Here is a 20,327-nt window from a genome sequence, read left to right as displayed (position 1 = left end):
AAAGCATTCCCTGGACAGCTGAGACCAATACTCCAGGAGAAGCAGGATAAATGTTTTAAGTTTTTTTTTTTTTTTTAAATACCCTTGATTTCAGAAAAAAAAACACAACAATGAATGAGCAGGCATCCCAATACTTTTGTCACAGGAACCAAGCATGGAAATTTGTTACAGCTCTCTTATTTTATTCTCTTAAAAACCGAAAACTTGCTTCAAATGGTTCTTTGAGTGATGCCATAGAGGAACCAATTTAGGTTCCATAAAGAACTTTTTTTTGTGAACGGGTGAAGAACCTTTAAATGGGTGAAACACCTTCAGGTCAAACACATCACTATTATGAAAATGGCTCTTTATGGATATGGATTAACCATCTGAGGAGCCTTCACTTGTATGTAAAGGTTCTTGACCAGTTTCAACATGGAACTAGAAGTGGCAGAAGAAGAAGAAGAACCAGTGGTTTCTCCATGGCAAGAACCCTTTGTAGCAGCCTTTATTTTTAAGAGTATATGGGAACACAGTTAATTGGACAGATGCCTGCTAGGTTGTTTCTTAGTCAGCTGTGTTTGCTCTGCTGTTCTTCAATATGGGGATCAAAGAATTGTCAATGACAGTAAATGAGGTCACCATGAGTCTTTAAATGTATACTGTAAAGCAGCAAAGACATACAAGCTTATTCACAAGACGTAGAGCACTGACACCGAACAGAAAGCCCAGGACAGTCTGCTGGGGACATGAAAAGCCTGCAGAGTTCTGCAACAAATTAAAGAGGCCTCTTCACACCCAGGGGGGAGGAGAAGAGAGGCACGACTACACGGTCTCAAAATGTTGATGTATGTACTAGAGATAGACCAATCAGCCACAACATTAAAAACACAACACTGACAGGTGAAGTGAAGAACATTGATTATCTGGTTGCACTAGTACCTGTGAAGCAGTGGCAGACAGTTCTTAAAGGTGATGTGTTAAAAGCAGGACTAGACAGGGTTAGACAACTGGGTCAGAGCATCTCCAAAACGGCAGGTCGATCCTAATGTCCTCCAGGCAAGGACAGCCAGAGAACTGGCGACAGGGTCATGCCTGCCCAAGGCTTACTGATGCGATTCATGGAGGCCCCACCTCACAACTTACAGGACTTAAAGGATCTGCTGCCAAATACTACAGTGTGAAAACTCACAGATCTTGTGAAGTCCACATCCTGACAGGACTACAGAGCTGTTTTGACGGCACGAGGGGAACAAAGACAATATTAGGTCAGTGATTTTAATGTTGGCTGATGGGTGTATGTTCTAAGCGTGACCTGCCATGTGACTAATTTACTGAAACCCAGGACTGATTATATTCCTGAATGCTTAAATAACTTAAAATCTTTTTTTTTTTTGGATGTCACCCCCATTTCCTCCCCAATGTGGACCACCAATTACCCAACCCGTATATACTCCCCCCCAACCCCCAATTACACGCGATGCCCTGACACTAGTGACTACCTGCCACTACCTGCCAGTGATCTACCACATCACGTGGAAGACTGGGGGTTCGATTCCCAGTCTGGGTGACTTTGCTGCGCTACACTAATAAGAGTCCTTGGGCAAGACTCCTAACACTACACTGGCCTACTGCTGTAATACAAGCAACCTTGTAAGTCGCTCTGGATAAGAGCGTCAGCTAAATTCCATAAATGTAAATGTAACGCGTGCGCAGTCAAGCCGTCGCAACGCACCAGCCTGCAGACACCAGTGGTGGCCAGTACCGCAGCGAAGGATGTGGGGGGAGAGTGCCATCTACCCACCCTGAAAAGAGCAAGGCCAATTGTGCTCTCTTTGTGCCTCAGCTGCTGACAGCTAGCTGCATGACTGGGATTCGAACCAGCGATCCTCCGATCATAGTGACAGCACCTTAGTCCACTCAGGGCCACAGAACTTAAAATCTTAATTAAAAAAATAAATAAAAAATGATGAGAAAAGTCTTGAGAGCCGGTTAGCCAACCATTGAAAAAAAAAAATTTAAACAGGAAATGTCTTTTTTTCCTCTTTTGATTTTTACTCAATTTTCTACCTAATTTAGCTAAGCCAACAAATCCACCCACTAATTAGCCACTGCCTATTTTCCAACTGCCGCCAGTGCAGCATCACTAGGCAGCCAACACGCTCAGAGGACCACAATAGAATCCCCAGTTCTGATAGACGGGTCATCTTCACAATAATGATGAGTGTTGAGAGGAGAGCGCATGACAAATTGTGCTCTCTCAGGCTCTGGCTGCTGATGGCGAAGCAGCATGACCCAGAATTCAAGAGCATTGCGAGTCCTCGGGCCACAGTGTCAGAGTCTTAACCTACTGAGCCACTCGGGCCTGAAAGTCACATTTTCTGAGATATATACTGCTTTCCTTTCTTCTACCAGGCAGGAATAGTCTTCCTAGTCTTATGGACAGATAAGATGAAGGCTAGCCTATATAAGTGTGACAGAAAGAGGACGGTGCTGAGAAGAACAAAGGAACTGAACTGCTCACGATCAGAAGCAAACCACCCACCTCACATATGAAACGTACTATCATGGGTACATCTGACTGCCAGTGGAAATGACTTACTTGTCTGTTGAAGATGTGCAGACAGCAGGACGCATTATAAAGTGTACAAAACGATCTTGACTGTTCAGGACCAATCAAATGCTTTGAAAGTCACAGAGAACGACGCAGAGAACACAGAGCTCTCACTAACTACCACTGAAACTTTACAGACGCATCGCAGAGCTTTAACAGTGAACAGTCTGAGGAATGCAGAATTCAGGCAGTCACTGAATGCAAATGGTTTGCAATCAAGTTCTAGGCAGAATATAAGATTGTCAATTTGTCCAATTAATTTTGGGCTCCTGACTGATATGTGGGCTGCGATTGCTATGTGGTTCAGTCTTGTTAAATGAAAGCTGACATTCAACATCTTAACCACAATTACTGGTTCCCTGCAAACCCAAGCACTGTGGTAGCAACAACACCATGCCACTGTCCAACTGCTTATGCTCTACATTAACAGCAGCTAACAGTGTAATCTCTGCCCACCTACCTACTCATACTTCAGGCAGGCAATCTGATCAGGGCTTTTCCCTACAGTCACCTGATGCTAATCTCATCTGCTTTTTCCTGGAAGTCTAAACAGCAAACAGACCTTTTCCATTCACTTTCATATCCCCATGTACTTATTACAGCCAACGATCACACACACCGACACCACATCTACACACAAGTTGTGTGCACTTCGCTGATAAAACCACAAGATGTAGGAGGCTGTATCCACTATAAATCAGAGGTGAGAAAAAAAAAATGTATAGATGCATCAAAGAAACATTTGAATCATCTTAATTGTAAAGAGGGGAAACTACTTTCACTGCTGCTGGATTAAAGGCTTTTCACCCACGTTTTGTTCCTCGCTTGCTCTGAGAGTTTGGTACATTTGGTCAAGAGTGAAAGCTGGTTTAGAGTAGTCTGGAGAACCGGTCTCTGGTCCGCTTGAAATCAGTGGTCTGGGGTTCGCTTCAAGCAGTCTTCTGTGAGTGTGGGTGCTATCCACTCCCGCCGCTGCATGCAGGGTTGCATGATTTGTTCATTCAGTTACATGATCATTTTAACTTAACGCCTGCATGGCTAAAAACCTTCTCCAGTGACAATGGGTCCTTGTTTGCAGGTGTTCCTGCACGGCAAAATGCCAGCACTTTTTTGGCTGCTGCTTGACTGTTTATATCCAAGAAAAATAAGGAAATGTGATAAACGGGTGACCCTAGGTCCTACCAGTATGCAAAACTGTGCACTGAAAAGTGGCGTTCACATTTTTCTATGAGAGAGCAAACCAGCGAGAATGAGCATCCCCCCAGGGACTGATCCTGGATGGAGACTTGTGTATTCGGGACGTGTGAAAACACGCTCAGAAAAAAAGAAAAACCTTCTGATGATGCATCTTGAACGTGGGAGAAACTTCAACAGCTCTGGGGAGGATTTTTCAGAGGTATACAGGACGTACTGGAGGGCTGCCTTTTGTTTATTAGAATGAAAGGATATCTAACTTCACCGATAGATAGCTACCACACACACATTTCCCTTCAAAGCCCCAGCTTTAGCAGTGGTAGTTCCTTTAATCTTAAAGGAACCCTATCCAAAGCAGGCATCTTGAGTCCCTTTGAGATTATTTATTGTGGAAACACTTACTACAAAATTCTCTACGTATTGTCAGACTAAGCTAAATTATTAAAGTCGAGTGCCCTGAGCTCTCCTGTATATAATATTCGGTATGTTACCATGCTGACTAAGCACAGCGAGCCAAGCTGCCAGCCAGTATTGATGTCTGTCTGAAGTCATAATTCAATGATGTCTAGCACAGTAACTCTGAACTTTGGTGAGAGTGGATGTGAGGCTCAGATGGCCTACGTGGTCTACATGACTGATATTCCTCTGCTGAGGGAAGAGTTACTGTCTGCTAAATACAGCCCAGTCTGGAGGGAGGGAAATAAAGCCTTAAAAAAATTCTTGGCCTAAACGAATCACATCAAGTGTAAAAGACTTGTAGGTTCCGTACAACCACAAGGCAAGAAGATCCTTCGAAAGAGGAGGGCAACAGTCTCTTCAGTCGCTCTTACAATTATAAATAGTAGAAATGCACAAGTCCAATAAGTGACGTCAATAAAACCTGACAGCAAAAGGACACCTGACCAGCTAGTTAAAATGACCACAGATACAACGCGATAAAAAGGCAAGGGGTGGGGGAAGAATCGAAGGATAATGGACGTGAGTCAAAGGGTGAAAAAGAGAGCACAAAGTCAGTCCCACTAGAGTCTGCAGGCACAGACCATTCCAGTGCCGGGACTGAACTTCCCTGGAGAAAATCCAAAACAAAGAAAAACAGAAATTCCACACACATCGTACAAGCCTGCGTATGTTAAAAGTGCTCCCTCAGACGTCGATGGCCACGCCGTGTTTGGTGGAGATCATGTCCCTGGTGCCAGTGAGGTACATGAGCACGGAGCAGAGGTGCGGCAGCGTGGCTGTGATGGTGACATACAGCCAGTAGGAGATGGGTGCGGTGTTGCCGAAGGGGCAGAGCCACAGGCCGTGGCGCACGCCGTCCCGGATGTGGTGGGATGCCAGAGAGATGAAGAGCATCCAGGGCAGAGAGCACCACGAGTCTTTAAGCCGGCAGGCCCACATGAGCAACCGCAGGGAGAAGCAGAACGCCGGGATGAGTGTGGAGCAGTGCAGCGGCGGCCGCTGGGGCAGGCTCAGAGCAGCCTGATCACGAAAAGGGGAAAGACAGAGAGAGAGAGAGAGAGAGAGAGAGAGAGAGACACACACACACACACACACACACACACACACACACACACACACACACACACACACACACACACACACATTATCACATTTTCTTCCATGATTATAGAAAACTGTATGCCATATTTTAACATTTTAAAACAAACTCTTTTCCACCATTTTTGTAGTTGCAGTTTGTGTTATATGTGCACAGAGAACTGTGGGTAACAGAGCTGGAAATAATACATCAGATGTGTCTCCATGTTGCTCTGAATGCGAAGGGTCCTTCACGACACACTGGCTGCAGCTTAGGTTTCTAATGCTGCTACTGTGTCAAAACAGGGGTGGGCAATATGTCAATCATTTATTGGATCATGATCCATCACATTTTGTTATTGTGATACACAACATAGATATCAACATTGCTTATTGAACGCTGACCAAATGCACTTTTCACTACAGAGAGTGTAACTGGTTCTGTTTAGCTGGATGTTGTACAGTAGATCACGAATAGAAAGCACAGTACTAAGTATGGGGTAGTATTTAAACAATAGTTTTCAAGAATCTGCTGCTACTCATGTATTCTGTAAAATATTGTGAAAGAAAGAAAGTGTGCCATGAAAACATTAGACATATTACCATATCACTCAGCCTGAGACAGACACGACATAAGCAAGTAAGGTAGTACTTTGAAGCAGTTGTGATGATTTAGACCTACAATTAGCACAAAGCTAATTGGTGGCCATCTTTACTCGTTAGATACATAAGCCTCACACTTCTAGCACAAATCTAAGGAAGTCAAAATTGGACACTAATCAAAACCTGGTTGAAGATTTAGATTTTAGGGTGAAGGGGGATTTTTCACCCACCTACTGCTTTAAGGGAATGGATCACATTAGCTTTGGGCAGACAGCAGACATTATTAGTACTGTAATATAACTTACAATATAATAAGTGCCAATATAATGACTACTGTTGATCTTTTGTTTTCTTTCAAGCGTTACATGATCTTGTTTTCACCCTTTAACAATTTCCCATTGTAAACATCATCATCAAAACCTTGTTTTTCTCCAAAAAGGAAACTCTAAAGGATCTCCTTAGCGTTCAATAGAAGTCTGGGTAGATTCTATTCCAGGTCATGTTGGAGCATTGATATTGGTCCATTAATCATGAAATTTTGACAGAATGTAAAGAATATCTGCCAGGTTTAAAGTGTGATAAACAGCAAAAATGAAGATACAAGCAACATATTCTAGTTAATAAAATAAAATAAACTGCACTTAATTGCAGGCTGAACAAGCAGAACATCCACTAATTAACCACACACATACTTTCACTTGGACACTTGGAAAGACTCCAGTATAGATTTGCTGTCTGGTAAAGAGTGCTGGAATGCAAATGTATTGAAGAAACTCTATGCGTATATGAGATCTCCTCTCCAGCAGAGCATAAAAAGGACAAGATTATCCAGAAGAAGGGAGTCAACATGCCAGAGTAGCAATATTTTGGTTTTAAACCAAATGAATGTGAGAAACATTGGAGGTCTGTGCAGAATTATTATTATGATCTAGTCAGAAACATGAGAAACTACTGAAGTACATAAATAAATACATGGTAATTATATTACCATCATGGGAAATGTAAATCACAGGGTAAAAAAGCTCACTTGCAATCTCAATCACAATAAAACAGTTTACTGTGATAAATCTGCAGACGATAATCTACAAACGTCTAGTTTACATTACTGTCAAAGCCTGAATCACACTGCGTTTCTTCAAGAAACTCAGCCACTGCATCACCAATCCCTTCTCCATTACAGCTTCCAGCTCCAAGGATGTGGGCGCCTGCACTGCACCTGCTTTCTGTCTTCCAATTACTTACCTAATCTAATTCACCATTAGAAATGCTGCTGGGCTGAATAAGGAGGACAGGGGAAACACACTGTGCAGTGGAGGTAGACTGATGCTGATTTGAGGGAATGGTGACTGATGACCAGAAGGCCAGGGAGACTTGTCTGGGCTTTTGGCTTATGTCTTGCTGCATCAGTCTAGCACGCAGGAGTACATTCAAACTAGCTGGCAACTGATTTTGTTGCCAGTTACAGAAAGTAGAACGAAACAATCTTTGAAAACAAAGGCAAACAAATGTCCAGTTAATTTATTGCAAAGCTGTACTGCAAAGGCACACAACGCAGAAAGGTCTTAATGTGCGCTAATGTAATGTGCTCAGAGAATCAAGGCTTATTGCATACGGCATGTTCCAGCCAATAAGAGGATTTTGTCCTTCCACCATTTTTAGTCACAGAGCAATGAACGGGATTTCATCAAATGTAAAGATGACTGTGCCTGTGGTCTTCTTCAGCACGAGTGCATTAATATGGATAAACTTTTACATTCTGCAAGAACAAGATTTGATCGTGGTTATGGTTTAAAAGCACATTAATTGGAAGACATCATAAAAATACAGACTGAACAGTGGTGGAATTATTTAGTTCAGCAAAAATCTCCCTTTAAGACCACACATCTATTAGAAATAAGACCATGCATTGTTGAGGTCACCTTGTACCTCCATTTTTGACTTTTCAATGCTGTTCTGACAATGCTGTTCTCTACATCAGTGTTTCTCAACCCTGGTCCTGGAGGCACACTGTCCTGCACATTTCAGTGGTTCCCCTGCTTTAAAAGGTGCATGTATTGGTCACTGCGAAATGTGTGGTAGTGAGAAATCTGTGGTAGTGAACACACGCGCACACACAAACTAGGGGCAGCCAACTCCAGCACCCGGGGTACAGAGAGGGTGAAGGGCCTTGCTTAAGAGTGCCAAGAGTGGCAACTTGCAGAGCCCATGTATCAAACCCACAACCCTGTCATCAATAGCCCGGAACTCTAACCGCTGAGCCACCACTGTCCCCTTAACTCTCACCTTGCTACTCTGAAAGAACTTGTTAATTAACCAATTAGCTCAGGTGTGTTGGGAGAAGGGAGAGCAATACATGTGCAGAACATTTATTAGGACCAGGGTTGAGAAACACTGCTCTACATTGTGTCACAATTACACAATGAGCAGACAACAGAAATGATGGATAAAATCTTTTTCACTAAAGGTAGGCCAGTCACGATAATTACATCATCATTATCATACAATATATGATATACATTATTTTTTGCTGCCCCCGATATTTTTTCTACATGAGTAGAATTACTCATATAACATATAAGTCGAATTTGTGATTTTATTTTAGTAATCTTTAAATTATTTAGAATAATTTTTAAATATCTTCTATACAAATGTCTGAATATTCTTAAAACTTGTTCAGTTGAAAAGGGTCAGTGCTCTTTAAGAGTGTAACTGCATTGTAGCGACAGGCCTAATCAAAAGTTCAGAAAATGATTTTGGTGATTTGAGGTTTTTGCATGACAGTGACAATATATCAAAACACTGCTGAATTTTTGCACTGGAATACATAAATTGTCAGTTATGTTGTAATTTAAAGAAGCTTAACTCTCATTACACTTTCAAGAGCCCAAAGAAATCTGTGGTCTATGTCAATTTTCAATAGAGGGCATTGGCGCCACTTTCTTCACTGGAACACACACCCTCAGTTTGACTGGGTGGCAATGTGATTGGCAATAGATCTGAGTTTAGTAGAGGAAACTGCAAAACTGAAAATGAAACATGGACAGCAACATGATTTCAGACCTGAATATAGATTTGCTGTTAGAAATATGGTTTCCTGACTTTTACCCAACACCAAACAAGCCAAAAGTTCAAAAGGGGACATGGCACTTGGCCGTACCACTTGGTCGTAGACTGGAGGTGACGAGGACATCAATGCAGATTCAGGGTGAATGTACACAGGTTTGTGCAAATACTTTATTTTTTTAACAGCAATTCTGAAAACTGTAAGCTAGCTACGTCTACTTTGTTTACAGAAACCTACTGAAGAAATCTAAATAGATTGTCTTGGCACATGAACAGGCACACACCCAGCATTTAATAATAATAATAATGTGTGCACTGAAGAGAAGGAGAGACTGTCCCTCAGAATTCCTGCTGGCAGCAGCTGCAATGCATGAGTCATTCTAAAAGAGTGCGAGAAAATGAAAGGACCTACTTTGAGTGACAGCGAGCCGGCCATGTAGAAGTGATCCAGGTCGATGATGGAGGCGAGGAAGCCCGCCAAGACGACTTCATAGAAGTCACTCTTCTTCCGCAGCCCAATGACGATGGCCCAGGACCACAGTCCGATCACGCCATGCACGGAGTTGTCCAGCGCTGCCCTGAGCCACACATGGTGCTGGATAAATGGGGAGGTCAGGATGTGGTCGGCCAGAAAGCAGAAGGCTCCGAGGCCCGCACTGGCCAGCAGGGAGGCTGTGCTGAACGTCTGAAGCAGAGCCTGGGCCTTCTCTGTCTCCACAGCCAGGTTGAGTGGCACGGCCATGCCCAGCGACGACGCATCCAGCTTGGAGTGGAAGCCCCGCATCGCTGGCCTCTAGAACAGAGGGGTCAGCAGCCACTTCTGACAGGGACAAACAGAAAATGAAGAGATTGACCTCAGATATATTCTAATATACTGTGAACAGGAATGGACAAATGTGGAAATTCAATTGCACTGAATTTTACACTGAATATTACAATCAATGTTCAATGGTCATGCACTGCAAAAAGTACAGAAGTATGCATTCTTTTTTTGGTCAAAATAAAATTCACATTTTTAAACATACAGTCTTGTGAGACAATCAGGACATCCCATAAAACCCTTTGTCTTTTTTACATATTTAAACATATGGACATTCAGGACATTCACGCCGTCAACCGTGCAGCTTGATTTAGGGAATGTCAGTGTGTCTTTGCTATGGTAACAGCGGGAAAAGTACACCCTGCGTTGCCTCAAAACGCACAAAAGGCATGAACTAAGTCTCTTAATTAATCATGGGTGTGTTATTGGGGCGTAACATGCAATAAACCAATCAGTGTGTCACTCGCCATTGCAGTCTGTGCGGTCTGACTTTGGCAGATTGCTATTTCAATGGAGCAAAGCAGGAGTGTACATGTGTTGTGCACACGCCTGTGTTGACAATTCACTGCCAAGATAGCAATGAATGTCTGACTGGTAACATCTGCCTAGGTTGTTGTCAGTCAGTGGAGTTCCTGTGTTTTCCATTGCCAAGATAGCAACACACCAGAAATTTACATGAACACATGTAATTTTGAGATCACCGCGCCCATCGGCGTAGATATATTCGCAAGAACTGTGGCTATTTAAGCGACGCTGGTGGAAGGCGTGAAAATAGACTGCTAGCGGGGTGTAAGATAGCAATGAGGATCGCTACGCACCTTACACAGGGAGTATGATAGGGTCCCCTTCATTTTAACAATACTGAGATATAAAAGGTAATTTAATTAAAACATACAACTAAAGAAATGCCTTTAAAATCCTTAATAAATTGCAAACGGTGCTCACAAATAAACATGCTCACATTTATTACTGTTTAAAATGTCTAAAATCAAAATCAGGTGCAGCACATTAGCTGCAAATGATTGGAACATGGTTAGAGAGGGTTCTGGAGGAGCCTGTCTTTTTTAGTTTGCTCTGCTCTTGATTCTTTAAAAAGAAGGGCAGTGGTGGCTCAGCGGTTAGAGCGCCGGGATATCGATAACAGGGTTGTAGGTTCGATTCCCGGGCTCGGCAAGCTGCCACTGTTGGGCCCTTGAGCAAGGCCCTTTACCCTCTCTGCTCCCCGGGCGCTGGAGTTGGCTGCCCGCCGCTCTGGGTGTGTGTGTGTACTCACTGCCCCTAACACATGTGTGTGTGTGTGAGTGTGTGTTCACTACCAGATGGGTTAAATGCGGAGGACACATTTCGCTGTACAGTCCACACTGTACAGTGACGAATACGTGCACCTTTATCCTTTAGATGCAGAGGAGTTTAAAATGATCTCAGAACAGTTAGAAATCAGCCGTGCCTCTGTCCCCTAAATAATTTACAATCAGGCAACATTTACAGCAACTGCCAACTTGGCCAGATCAGGCCGTCCTAGAATTTTTTAGCCCAAGAGCAGATCACAAGATGTCTCCAACAACCCTAACATGTCATTACAGGTTCTACAGGTAGCTCTTGATCCAGCTGATGTCAAAGTACAGCATCCCCCATCAGAAAGAGACCAAATCAGTTTGGTTTTCACTGGAGGTTAAAAAAGTCTGTCCAAAAAAAATCATCATGGTATGATCAAACGCCTGGGGTAATGCAATTCTTATCTATAACCCATTACAGCGCAAATATAAAGCCACTACCAGAGTTCCTCCAGAAATATATGTGCATTTAGTGGATCCCCCCCAAAAAAACAAATAACTTGGTGAGTTTTGAGATTTCAGTCATTGTTGAATCGTCTTCTAATCATCTTCACATTGAAAGAAACTGATGAGTTCAGATTTAAACCCCTAATCGTGCCTAAATATAAACCCCAATATCATTAGTGTATTAACGAGAGCAGCAGAAGCCTACAGCCCAGTTCACTGAACCAACGGCTGGGTGGACATTATACTGAAACACATGAAAACGAGGCTATTGTCTAATGGAGCCTAGTCACTGGGAGTTCGGCTGAGGGCCGAAGCTATGCTCTAAAAATACACTGCCAACTTCTAACAGACTAAGAGAGATCTCTCCAGCCCACGACTGATGGAGTCACACTTGGCAGCTGCGCTCTCCAGAGCTTTGTGAATCACAGCAGAGGTGGAATTTATTTTCTTATTTATTTTCATGTTTTCCAAAGCCTTTTTCTCCAGGGCTCTCTCTACAAGGAGAAATGTAGTCCTGGTTAGGTGCTACAAGCCTAATGCTGAAAGGAACTGCTGGGTTCTCGGATTCTCGGAGATCAAGCATAGTTTTTGACTTTTACAGCTGAGAAACTAGGGCTGATGCATAAGTCCGTTGAATTCAGAGGAAATGATAAGCAGGCAGCAAAGGCCAACACAAGAGATGTGTTGTGGAAATGAGTGTGTGACATGTGCAATGTGCAATGACGCAGAAAAGCGATGAGGGTGCCGGCGGTTCACTTAAAAATAGCAGAACCATCTGCCTGCGAGAGTGCAGGCTTATCTAAACTCACATTAAAACCTCTCTCCAATGTGACAATCTACTGCCTAACTTCCCTGGAGCGAATCCTAGCTGTTAAAGAGACGTTCCACTGATTTTGCAATATTTCTGCATAATTCAAGGAGTCAATTAAGAGTCTGAACTGCTCACAGTGGTGGTGGGAACAGGATTGGTCTCTAGGGTCTCTCTGGTGGTCTCTAAAAGTTACATGACAGAGTATTACATGAAATAGCTTCAAATAGGTCGCCTGGTGGCTGACACATGAGAAATTGTTGAGAAAAGGCAATCCTGATAGAGGGTTTTAGCCTAAAACCTAAACGTATGCATGGTGGAGTGGAGAATGGAGGACACTCCAGGCAAAACAACTCCAAGTCCAAACTACTCCAAATGTGGTAGAGATGTAAACATTGTCCTTCACATTGGTTTCACTGTAGAGAAAACTACTCTGAATGACCTTTTTGTTAAAAAAAATAAAATGAAGGCTGAAATGAAGGTGTAAAGTAATCAACGACTATTATTCAAATCAGCTCCCCATACAAGACATCCATATTCACCATTAGTGTTGGACATGGATTGAATTTGGCCTCTGTCGTTAACCCATCCATACAGTGCACACACACACACACACACACACACACACACACACACACACACTAGTGATCCAACACACACAGTAAAATAGTGAGCACACATGCCCGGAGCGGTGGGCAGCCATCGCTGTGCTGCGCTGCCCAGGGAGCAAGGAGGGTGAAGGGCCTTGCTCAAAGGCCCAATAGTGACAGCTTGCTGAGCCCAGGTATCGAACCCACAACCCTGTCATTTAATGGATTTTTTTTTTGTGTGTGTGTCTTTTATCTCTGTTCCTTCAGCCTATTTCAAGACAGCCCATTTCCTCACCTGAGACCTGAGACTGATCAAATTGATAACAGGGTTGTGGGTTCGATTCCCGGGCTCGGCAAGCTGCCACTGTTGGGCCCTTGGGCAAGGCCCTTTACCCTCTCTGCTCCCCGGGCGCTGGAGTTGGCTTCCCACCGCTCTGGGTGTGTGTGTGTACTCACTGCCCCTAGTGCACTAGTGTGTGTGTGTGTGTGTGTGTGTGTGTGTTCACTACCACAGATGGGTTAAATGCGGAGGACACAATACATGCACCTTACCTTATCGGTCATTAGTATTGGGACAGTATCCAGGAACCTTACCAGAATTCCCTTGTCAGCTGGCAGTGGGTAGCTAGCTATATTTCACAAATCAGGATTACTGAATTTAGCCAGATAACTAAAGCTTAAATTAGTATCTCTAATATTCTGAGGGGATAGTACTGAGCTAGCTTTAGGCTTAGGTTATCTGGCTAAGTGAGAAATCCTGCTGTTGAAACGCGTCCCAGATTCAGAGGGACCTGGTCATGAGCTAACGAGGAGCTAATGATAGAAGACTGCAGCTTTCCACTCAAACATGAAATAATTAAACAGTTAATTACGGCCAAGAGGATATTTTGAGTAATATATAGAGTGATATATAAGCTGAAACGTAGCACTATAGCTAGCTAGCTAACCAGGCGAGCATCCTAGCCTGCGACCCGCTGCCATTGTGTTGCTAACAGCAACCTGGTAGCTATCTAGCTAATAGCCGGAGTCTGTCCGTTAGCTTAAAGCTAACAAACATCAACAACAGCGAAGCACTTCGACTCTCTGGTACATTAAGTTATCGTAGCCAACGGTAAGCAACAAGACATGGTTACGGGTGTCGCGTTTGTATACTGGCAGGTGGATAACAGCTACAGCTACCCAGCATAACCCCTAGGGAGGCTGCTAGCTAGGTAGCTAGCGCTAGCTAGCTAACAGGCTAGCTAACGTTTGCAGGTCGCCGGTTAGCCTCCGTTCACTTCCCCGCAGCTGATGCGCAGATTTAACTCTCAGTTAAACAGACTACAATAAATATAGATAACCAGCTACATCACTTACAACATCATATCCTTCCCGCAGACACCCTTCCTCCAGCACTCTTGGCTTCGTGTGTGTGTGTGTGTGTGTGTGTGTGTGTGGGAGGGAGGGAGGGAGGGAGGGAGGTGAGGTCTCCCATTGGTCCGAACACCGTCAGTCCAGGAAGCACAACATCATGTAGCTGAAGAGACACGCAGCGGTAGAGCTGAAGAAATCTGTGGTCTCCTGTTTTTCTTACATGAAATTTAATAATAACTTAAGGATTTATGTGTTAATATAATAACAAAAGCAAAGCTGTTGCAATTATGCAGATTTCTAAAAAATAAATAAATAAAAACACACACTGTACACATTCTGTATTCATTAATAAATATACTGAATAAAGATACTGATACTTTACTGAATACTGATACTTTGCCAGATAACTAGAGCTTAAACCTAATAAAAAAAGATTAGTAATATTCTAATTTGGATAGTCCTAAGCTTTAGGCTTAGGTTATCTGGCTAAGTGACAAATCATGCTGTAAAAGTCTGTATTCATAAGTAAAGATGCTTCACATATACTCATATCTGCCTTTTAAACTTTTTTTTAATTAAATATCATTTTGTGTCTAAAGTTTGCTTATTTAGTTGTGCAGTGGAGTTACGAGGCTATGTAAAAAAAAAAAAAAACCTGAAAACCCTGAAATCCCTATCCTGGCTCTGAACAGTGACCATGTACTTGCATAGGTGTAACAGCCTCTTAGCACCCATAGTAAGACCAAAGGGTCACCTGTTTTTTTTGGGAGTTTTTTATTTGTAATAATTATGACAAATTTCTCAAAACTATGACTGACCTACAGGCTTCAGTATAAAAACAACATGAGCTTCACAGGAGGCTGCATTGCGCTGCTCATATGTTTACTATATGTTCATTTGGTTATTTTCCTTGAGACGTTTTTTAAGATATTTATTATTTTTTTTATTTAAGTTATTGATATAATTTTATTTTATGTCACTAGTTCATATTTATAATATAATATATTCATATATATGTTGTTTTGCTTGTTAATTGTAAAATAAAGTAAAAAAAATACAAGTACAAATACTTATATATATTGTTTTTAGTATTATTTTTCTTTTTATATAAACGTGTGCACTTTCAATCAAAATTAATTATTAGCGTTACATACATTTTAATGTGATTTAATGTAATGTTTACCTACTTTTTAAGGGAAACGCTCCTTTGAGACCACGGCTGTGACCGAATTGCATATGTTTGCTTTTTAGGGCACTACTGAGATGCCTTGCTGTCCACTCTGTCTTAAGGGATCGACCTCTCACCTCTACATATGTGCGTTTAGCAGTGTTGTCATTGCCCATTAATGTTAGCTAGCAATGTCGCCCACTAAACAAAAGCTAAGCTTGCTAAAAGTCTATTTAGACAACACGTAGGTGCTTTCCTGACTCAGCATCCTGTCTAAGTAGGCAGCATTTTGTAGATTTCAGACACAGCCGATCTCTACATCAGCTGAGTGTGGACCAGAGTGCAGGGCGGCCTTTGAAAACGACACTTACAGGAGTAACACCAGCTGGTCTGTGCGGTTCAGACTGGAGAATCTAGCTAGTAAAGGCTAAATTCTGGTAAATTCTGGTCATTGATCAATAATTAAATGTAGTTCAACCCCCAGTAAAATATGGGTTGAGGGACCATCAGTGTAAACATCAAGCTCTACAAACGTCCTCCAAATTAGATGCAAAGCCTGCAACAATGCTGAGAAGTTCCTTAAGAAGCAGGGTGTGAACAATCAGAGGATGGGTTTGTCCACTGACCAACATGGTGGAGCGTGAGTGTCACCTGTTTAATAAGCTGTCAGAGCTCTGAGAACATCTGCAGTAAGATCTGCATTAAAAGCCAAAAACAAATCAGCACTGTCCCACTGTTATCCCAAATGCATGTGCTTAAACCCAGCACCCTTAAGATCCCTTATCATTCATATAGTGTTGATTCACCAAACTGTGGACTTGGCCGGGAGCTGCATGGCTCTGGGCACCTTTTGGCTCAGGCCTAAAGAAGAGTAGCAAGTGAAAAACAGCTCAAAGCAGTGCGAGAAATATGAGCGCTGCCATCTGCTGGCCCTAAACTCTGCAGTACAAAGGCAGAGGAGTAAATGTCAGTTAATCAGTGAGGCTAATAACGCAAATAATGAACTTGTGAATAGTCTCCTTTCATTAATCACTTCTTTTCAAGCTGATTTAAATAGTTTAATTGTTGGAATTGTATTTTATAATCGTGAATAAGTGTAAATAATAACCATTTACTATTCAGTTCCCCCCTTTTTACGCTCATTGCTCAATTTATCAAATGACAAATGAGGTGGAGTCTCAGTTTTCTGGTGTAACAGGCCTGACACATGAGCCGCTTTGTATATTAACCCAAGTAACCCAATGAAGACACACTGGTTAGGGGGGATTTAGGAGTTCACTTGGGTGCTCAGGCAGACCTGCCAGATTGGGCCGTTTCAGTGCTAGAGCCTCAGGGTTAAGCTTTACAGATCACCTCGTTTTCCCAGGTAAGGCCTTAAGATGTCAATGTATTCCTTAAACTCTGTTGACACTGGCCAGAAATAAGATAGAGGTGACTTCCTAAAGATCTTGGAGATGATTTTCTATGACCAAAAGATTTCAAGCTCTAAATAAATCAGTTTCTCAGGGAATCTGCTGTAGATGTTATTTTCCACATGCAGTAATTGCCTTTTACCTTAGTTCAGCTATATAGCTACACAAGCTTAAGCACTCTGGGCCAGTTTTCAGGACACAGATTAAACCCTGCTGGATTAAACCTCTCCATCCATGGCGCTTCTTCACTGAAAACTCTCTAAACTTTCAGTCAGGCTTAAATTGTCTCAGCCAGTGTCAGTTTAAAGTATTAAAGTGCACATTTTAGGCCTAACTGTGCACCTCAGACCATCACTGATTAAAGGAATGGGTTACTGAATAACCAAATTCTCACGATTTACCTCTTATTATTAAAGGAAATGAATGGCTGGGACACATTTGGTGTTTTAAGTTTGCTTATTTCATTTTGCAGTGGAGCTTTGAGGCTAATGTAGCTAACAAGTCATGAATCTTCTTGTATCTGTGACACCCAAAAGCTTGTGGGCAGATACAATAACCCTGAAATCCCTATACTGGCTCTAAACAGTAGGTGTAACAGCCTCTTAGCACCTGTAGTAAGACCAAAGGGTTACCTGTTGGAGCCCCACAGGAGGCTGTATTGCGCTGCTCATATGTTAATTATATGTTAATCTGAGGATCTGTTAAACTGTTAAACTCCACCAACGTGTGCAAGGTGTCTGTAGACTGTCTGTAATTAGCACCTCTTTTACTAGCAACTCGTTTACATCAACCTAACATTGCTAACAAACACTAGAAGTCAATAGTTACCCAAATGTGTTCTGTAAATACATGCACATACACACTTCTCCCATCGGGTAGAAGACTGCGGTCCATCAAAACCAGCACAACACGTCATGCTAACAGCTTCTTCCCCAGAGCTGTAGCGCTCCTCAATCACAGTGGTCACCTCCCACTGTAAACCTTTAAACTTACACTGAACTGTACCAAACCGGACTGAACAGTTATTTGCACTCTGCCTATTTTGCACTATGACTATTTGCACACCTGTACAGATGTCCTTTTCTTTTCTGTAAATATATTTTTCAGCTCTTTATTACCTTTATTACCTTTAGTACTTTCTACTTTTTTTTAATTTATCCCCTACCCTATTTATTGTTTAGTGTCATTTTCCTTTAGTTTAAGACCGTGTTCTGTGTTTCTTTGTTACTTGTCATGCGTGTTGCTCTCACCAAGACAAATTCCTTGTATGGGTAACATACTTGGTGAAATAAAGAGATTCTGATTCTGATTCTGATTCTGATCTTGGTATTCATTAAAGTCACACAGATTAGTTCATTACAGTAGGTACAGTTGTCGTCTCCAGCATCAGGATGTTCAGAGCTCAGAGTAGGTCATTAGATGTGTCCCAATTCAGGGTCTCCATCCTTCGAAGGACGCAAAGGATGCAGTACTGTACTGCTGTACTGCTGTTCCTGCCCTTATCGTTGCACCATGAAACAAAACTCCTAATTTTGTAGCTTCTATGCATTTTATATGCATTGATCTCCTCGCCGGCACGCGGTAAATCTCAGGATATCTTGGCTGGAGAAGGATCCACCCATCAGATCCTTCGCTACCATGGAAAAGAAGGACGGGTTTCTCAGCTGCATACAAATGAGCCTAGTCGCTGTGATGCAGTCAGCCTTTAAACACAGCCTCTGAAGGATGCAGACCCTGAATCCTAAACCACATCACTGACACTGACTGGTGACTTTTGGTGAATTTTGAGCAATGTTGATCTTGTATCTCCATTGAACTGAAGAAGCAAAATTTGGACACACCAAACATGTCGATACTGATTGATTACACCTGTACATTTGAAAGACCTGGATGCAGTTTGAGTGAGGTGGTCATCTGTTCTTGGAAAAGATTTGGATGACCATTAACTTTAGCAATTTTGACCTTGTATCTTCAGTGAACATCTGAAGTTAGCATCTCTTTTATCAAGCCTTACATCAACTAAGCATGCTTTATCTAAAAAGATGAAATGCAATTATTGTATGTTTATAATGGCAGTGAAAATCAAGATCAGAAAAAGGTAACAGGTGCATTTTACGCTCCAGTGGAAAAACATGCTTGTAAGTGTGAATGGCTGGGCGGGAGAGGCCGGAGCAGTGGAATTAGGTAACGCAGGATTGACGCAGAAGGCCGGCGGCTGATGTACTGGTGTGTCAGCATCGCTCAGCCTTTCTGTGGCTGGCGGCCTGCTTGTTTTGCCAGTGCTTTTGTGTTCTGGGAGGGGTGTCACCGTGTAGCACATTCCACATTGTGTCTGAATTTGTGCTATGTGAAAGGCAGGCAGTGTCACATGATGTATTAAAGCATTTTCAGAAACACATCCTCACAAACCGCAAACATGGAGTTTAGGGAAGTTGTTTAGAATAGGTGTCATTTCGTGGTGGTGGGTAATTACAACCTGTCTAATAATTAATTATGTAAACATTTTGGCTTTACTGATAATAAATGCCAATGAAACATAAACAGCAGTGGTTCTGAAAACCTCCCAGAGCACTGAACTGGGATGGATCCCATTGTCTTCACAAACTGGACAAAATCCCAGATAAGAAAATCTCAAGCCACGTCGATTCGCCATCGGCGGCCAGAGTCTGAAAGAGCACAACTGGCCGTCTCTCTCCGGGTGGGTAGCTGGCGCTCTCTCCCCTCCCTGATGTTGGCCAGCACAGGCGTCTGTTAGCTGGTGCGGTGGAACTGGGGACCTGGTGTCTGGCAGTGCTGCATTGGTTGGTGTCAGTTAGAAAAAGAGGTGGTGGCTGGCTTCACATGTATGTGTTAAGTCCTTACGCTCCTAGTATCGGGAGCATTGCTAGTGCTGGGGGGGGTATGAATTCAAAACCCTGACGCTGGCCTACAAAGGCCTGAATGAACCAGCCCCTCCATACTTGATGGCAATGGTCAAAAGCCGATCTGCACCTAGAGCCCTTCGAGCTTCAAGTACGGCTCGGCTCGACCCACCATCCCTCAAAATCCACGGAAGACAAGCATCCAGGCTTTTTTTCTGTCCTGGCACCAAAGTGGTGGAACGAACTTCCCCTGGGTGTCCGAACGGCCGAGTCGCTCACTGTCTTCAAATGCAGACTGAAGACCCACCTCTTCTGAGAATACTTGGACGAGTAGCAGAGTACTATGGTCACCTTATTAACTTGTGCTTAGTAATGTCTAAAGCTTAAAGGTATCTTTGAACTATTAGTCTATTCTAAGGTCTGAGGTCTTTCTTGGGTAAATAGCAAAGCACTTTTGTAAGTCGCTCTGGATAAGAGCGTCTGCTAAATGCCTTAAATGTAAATGTTAATGAATGGGTGGGTTATTTGGACGCTGTTGTTTTTAT

The 20,327-nt window shown here is 42.7% G+C and overlaps 1 protein-coding gene across 2 annotated transcripts; it reads right to left on the bottom strand.

The window, feature by feature from the left end:
* Positions 1 to 53: 53 nt before the first annotated feature.
* On the bottom strand, positions 54 to 14,427 carry tmem267 (transmembrane protein 267). 2 transcript variants are annotated; one of them, XM_072658567.1, is made up of 3 exons: positions 14,345 to 14,427; positions 9,402 to 9,809; positions 54 to 5,266 (listed from the first exon to the last, which is right to left on the bottom strand). In XM_072658567.1, exons 2-3 carry the CDS (start codon positions 9,771 to 9,773, stop codon positions 4,931 to 4,933), a joined length of 708 nt encoding a protein of 235 aa, XP_072514668.1. In that variant the 5' UTR covers positions 9,774 to 9,809; positions 14,345 to 14,427; the 3' UTR covers positions 54 to 4,930. The 2 variants fall into 2 exon arrangements, with proteins under 2 accessions (XP_072514668.1, XP_072514669.1); XM_072658568.1 differs by lacking the exon at positions 14,345 to 14,427 and having other exon boundaries at positions 9,402 to 10,746.
* Between the last annotated feature and the right edge of the window lie 5,900 nt (positions 14,428 to 20,327).

The sequence above is a fragment of the Salminus brasiliensis genome, chromosome 16, assembly GCF_030463535.1.
Source record: "Salminus brasiliensis chromosome 16, fSalBra1.hap2, whole genome shotgun sequence".
NCBI classification, from domain to species: domain Eukaryota; kingdom Metazoa; phylum Chordata; class Actinopteri; order Characiformes; family Bryconidae; genus Salminus; species Salminus brasiliensis.
Note: the sequence above shows the minus strand (reverse complement) of the source record. Positions and strands in the feature narration are given on the sequence as shown.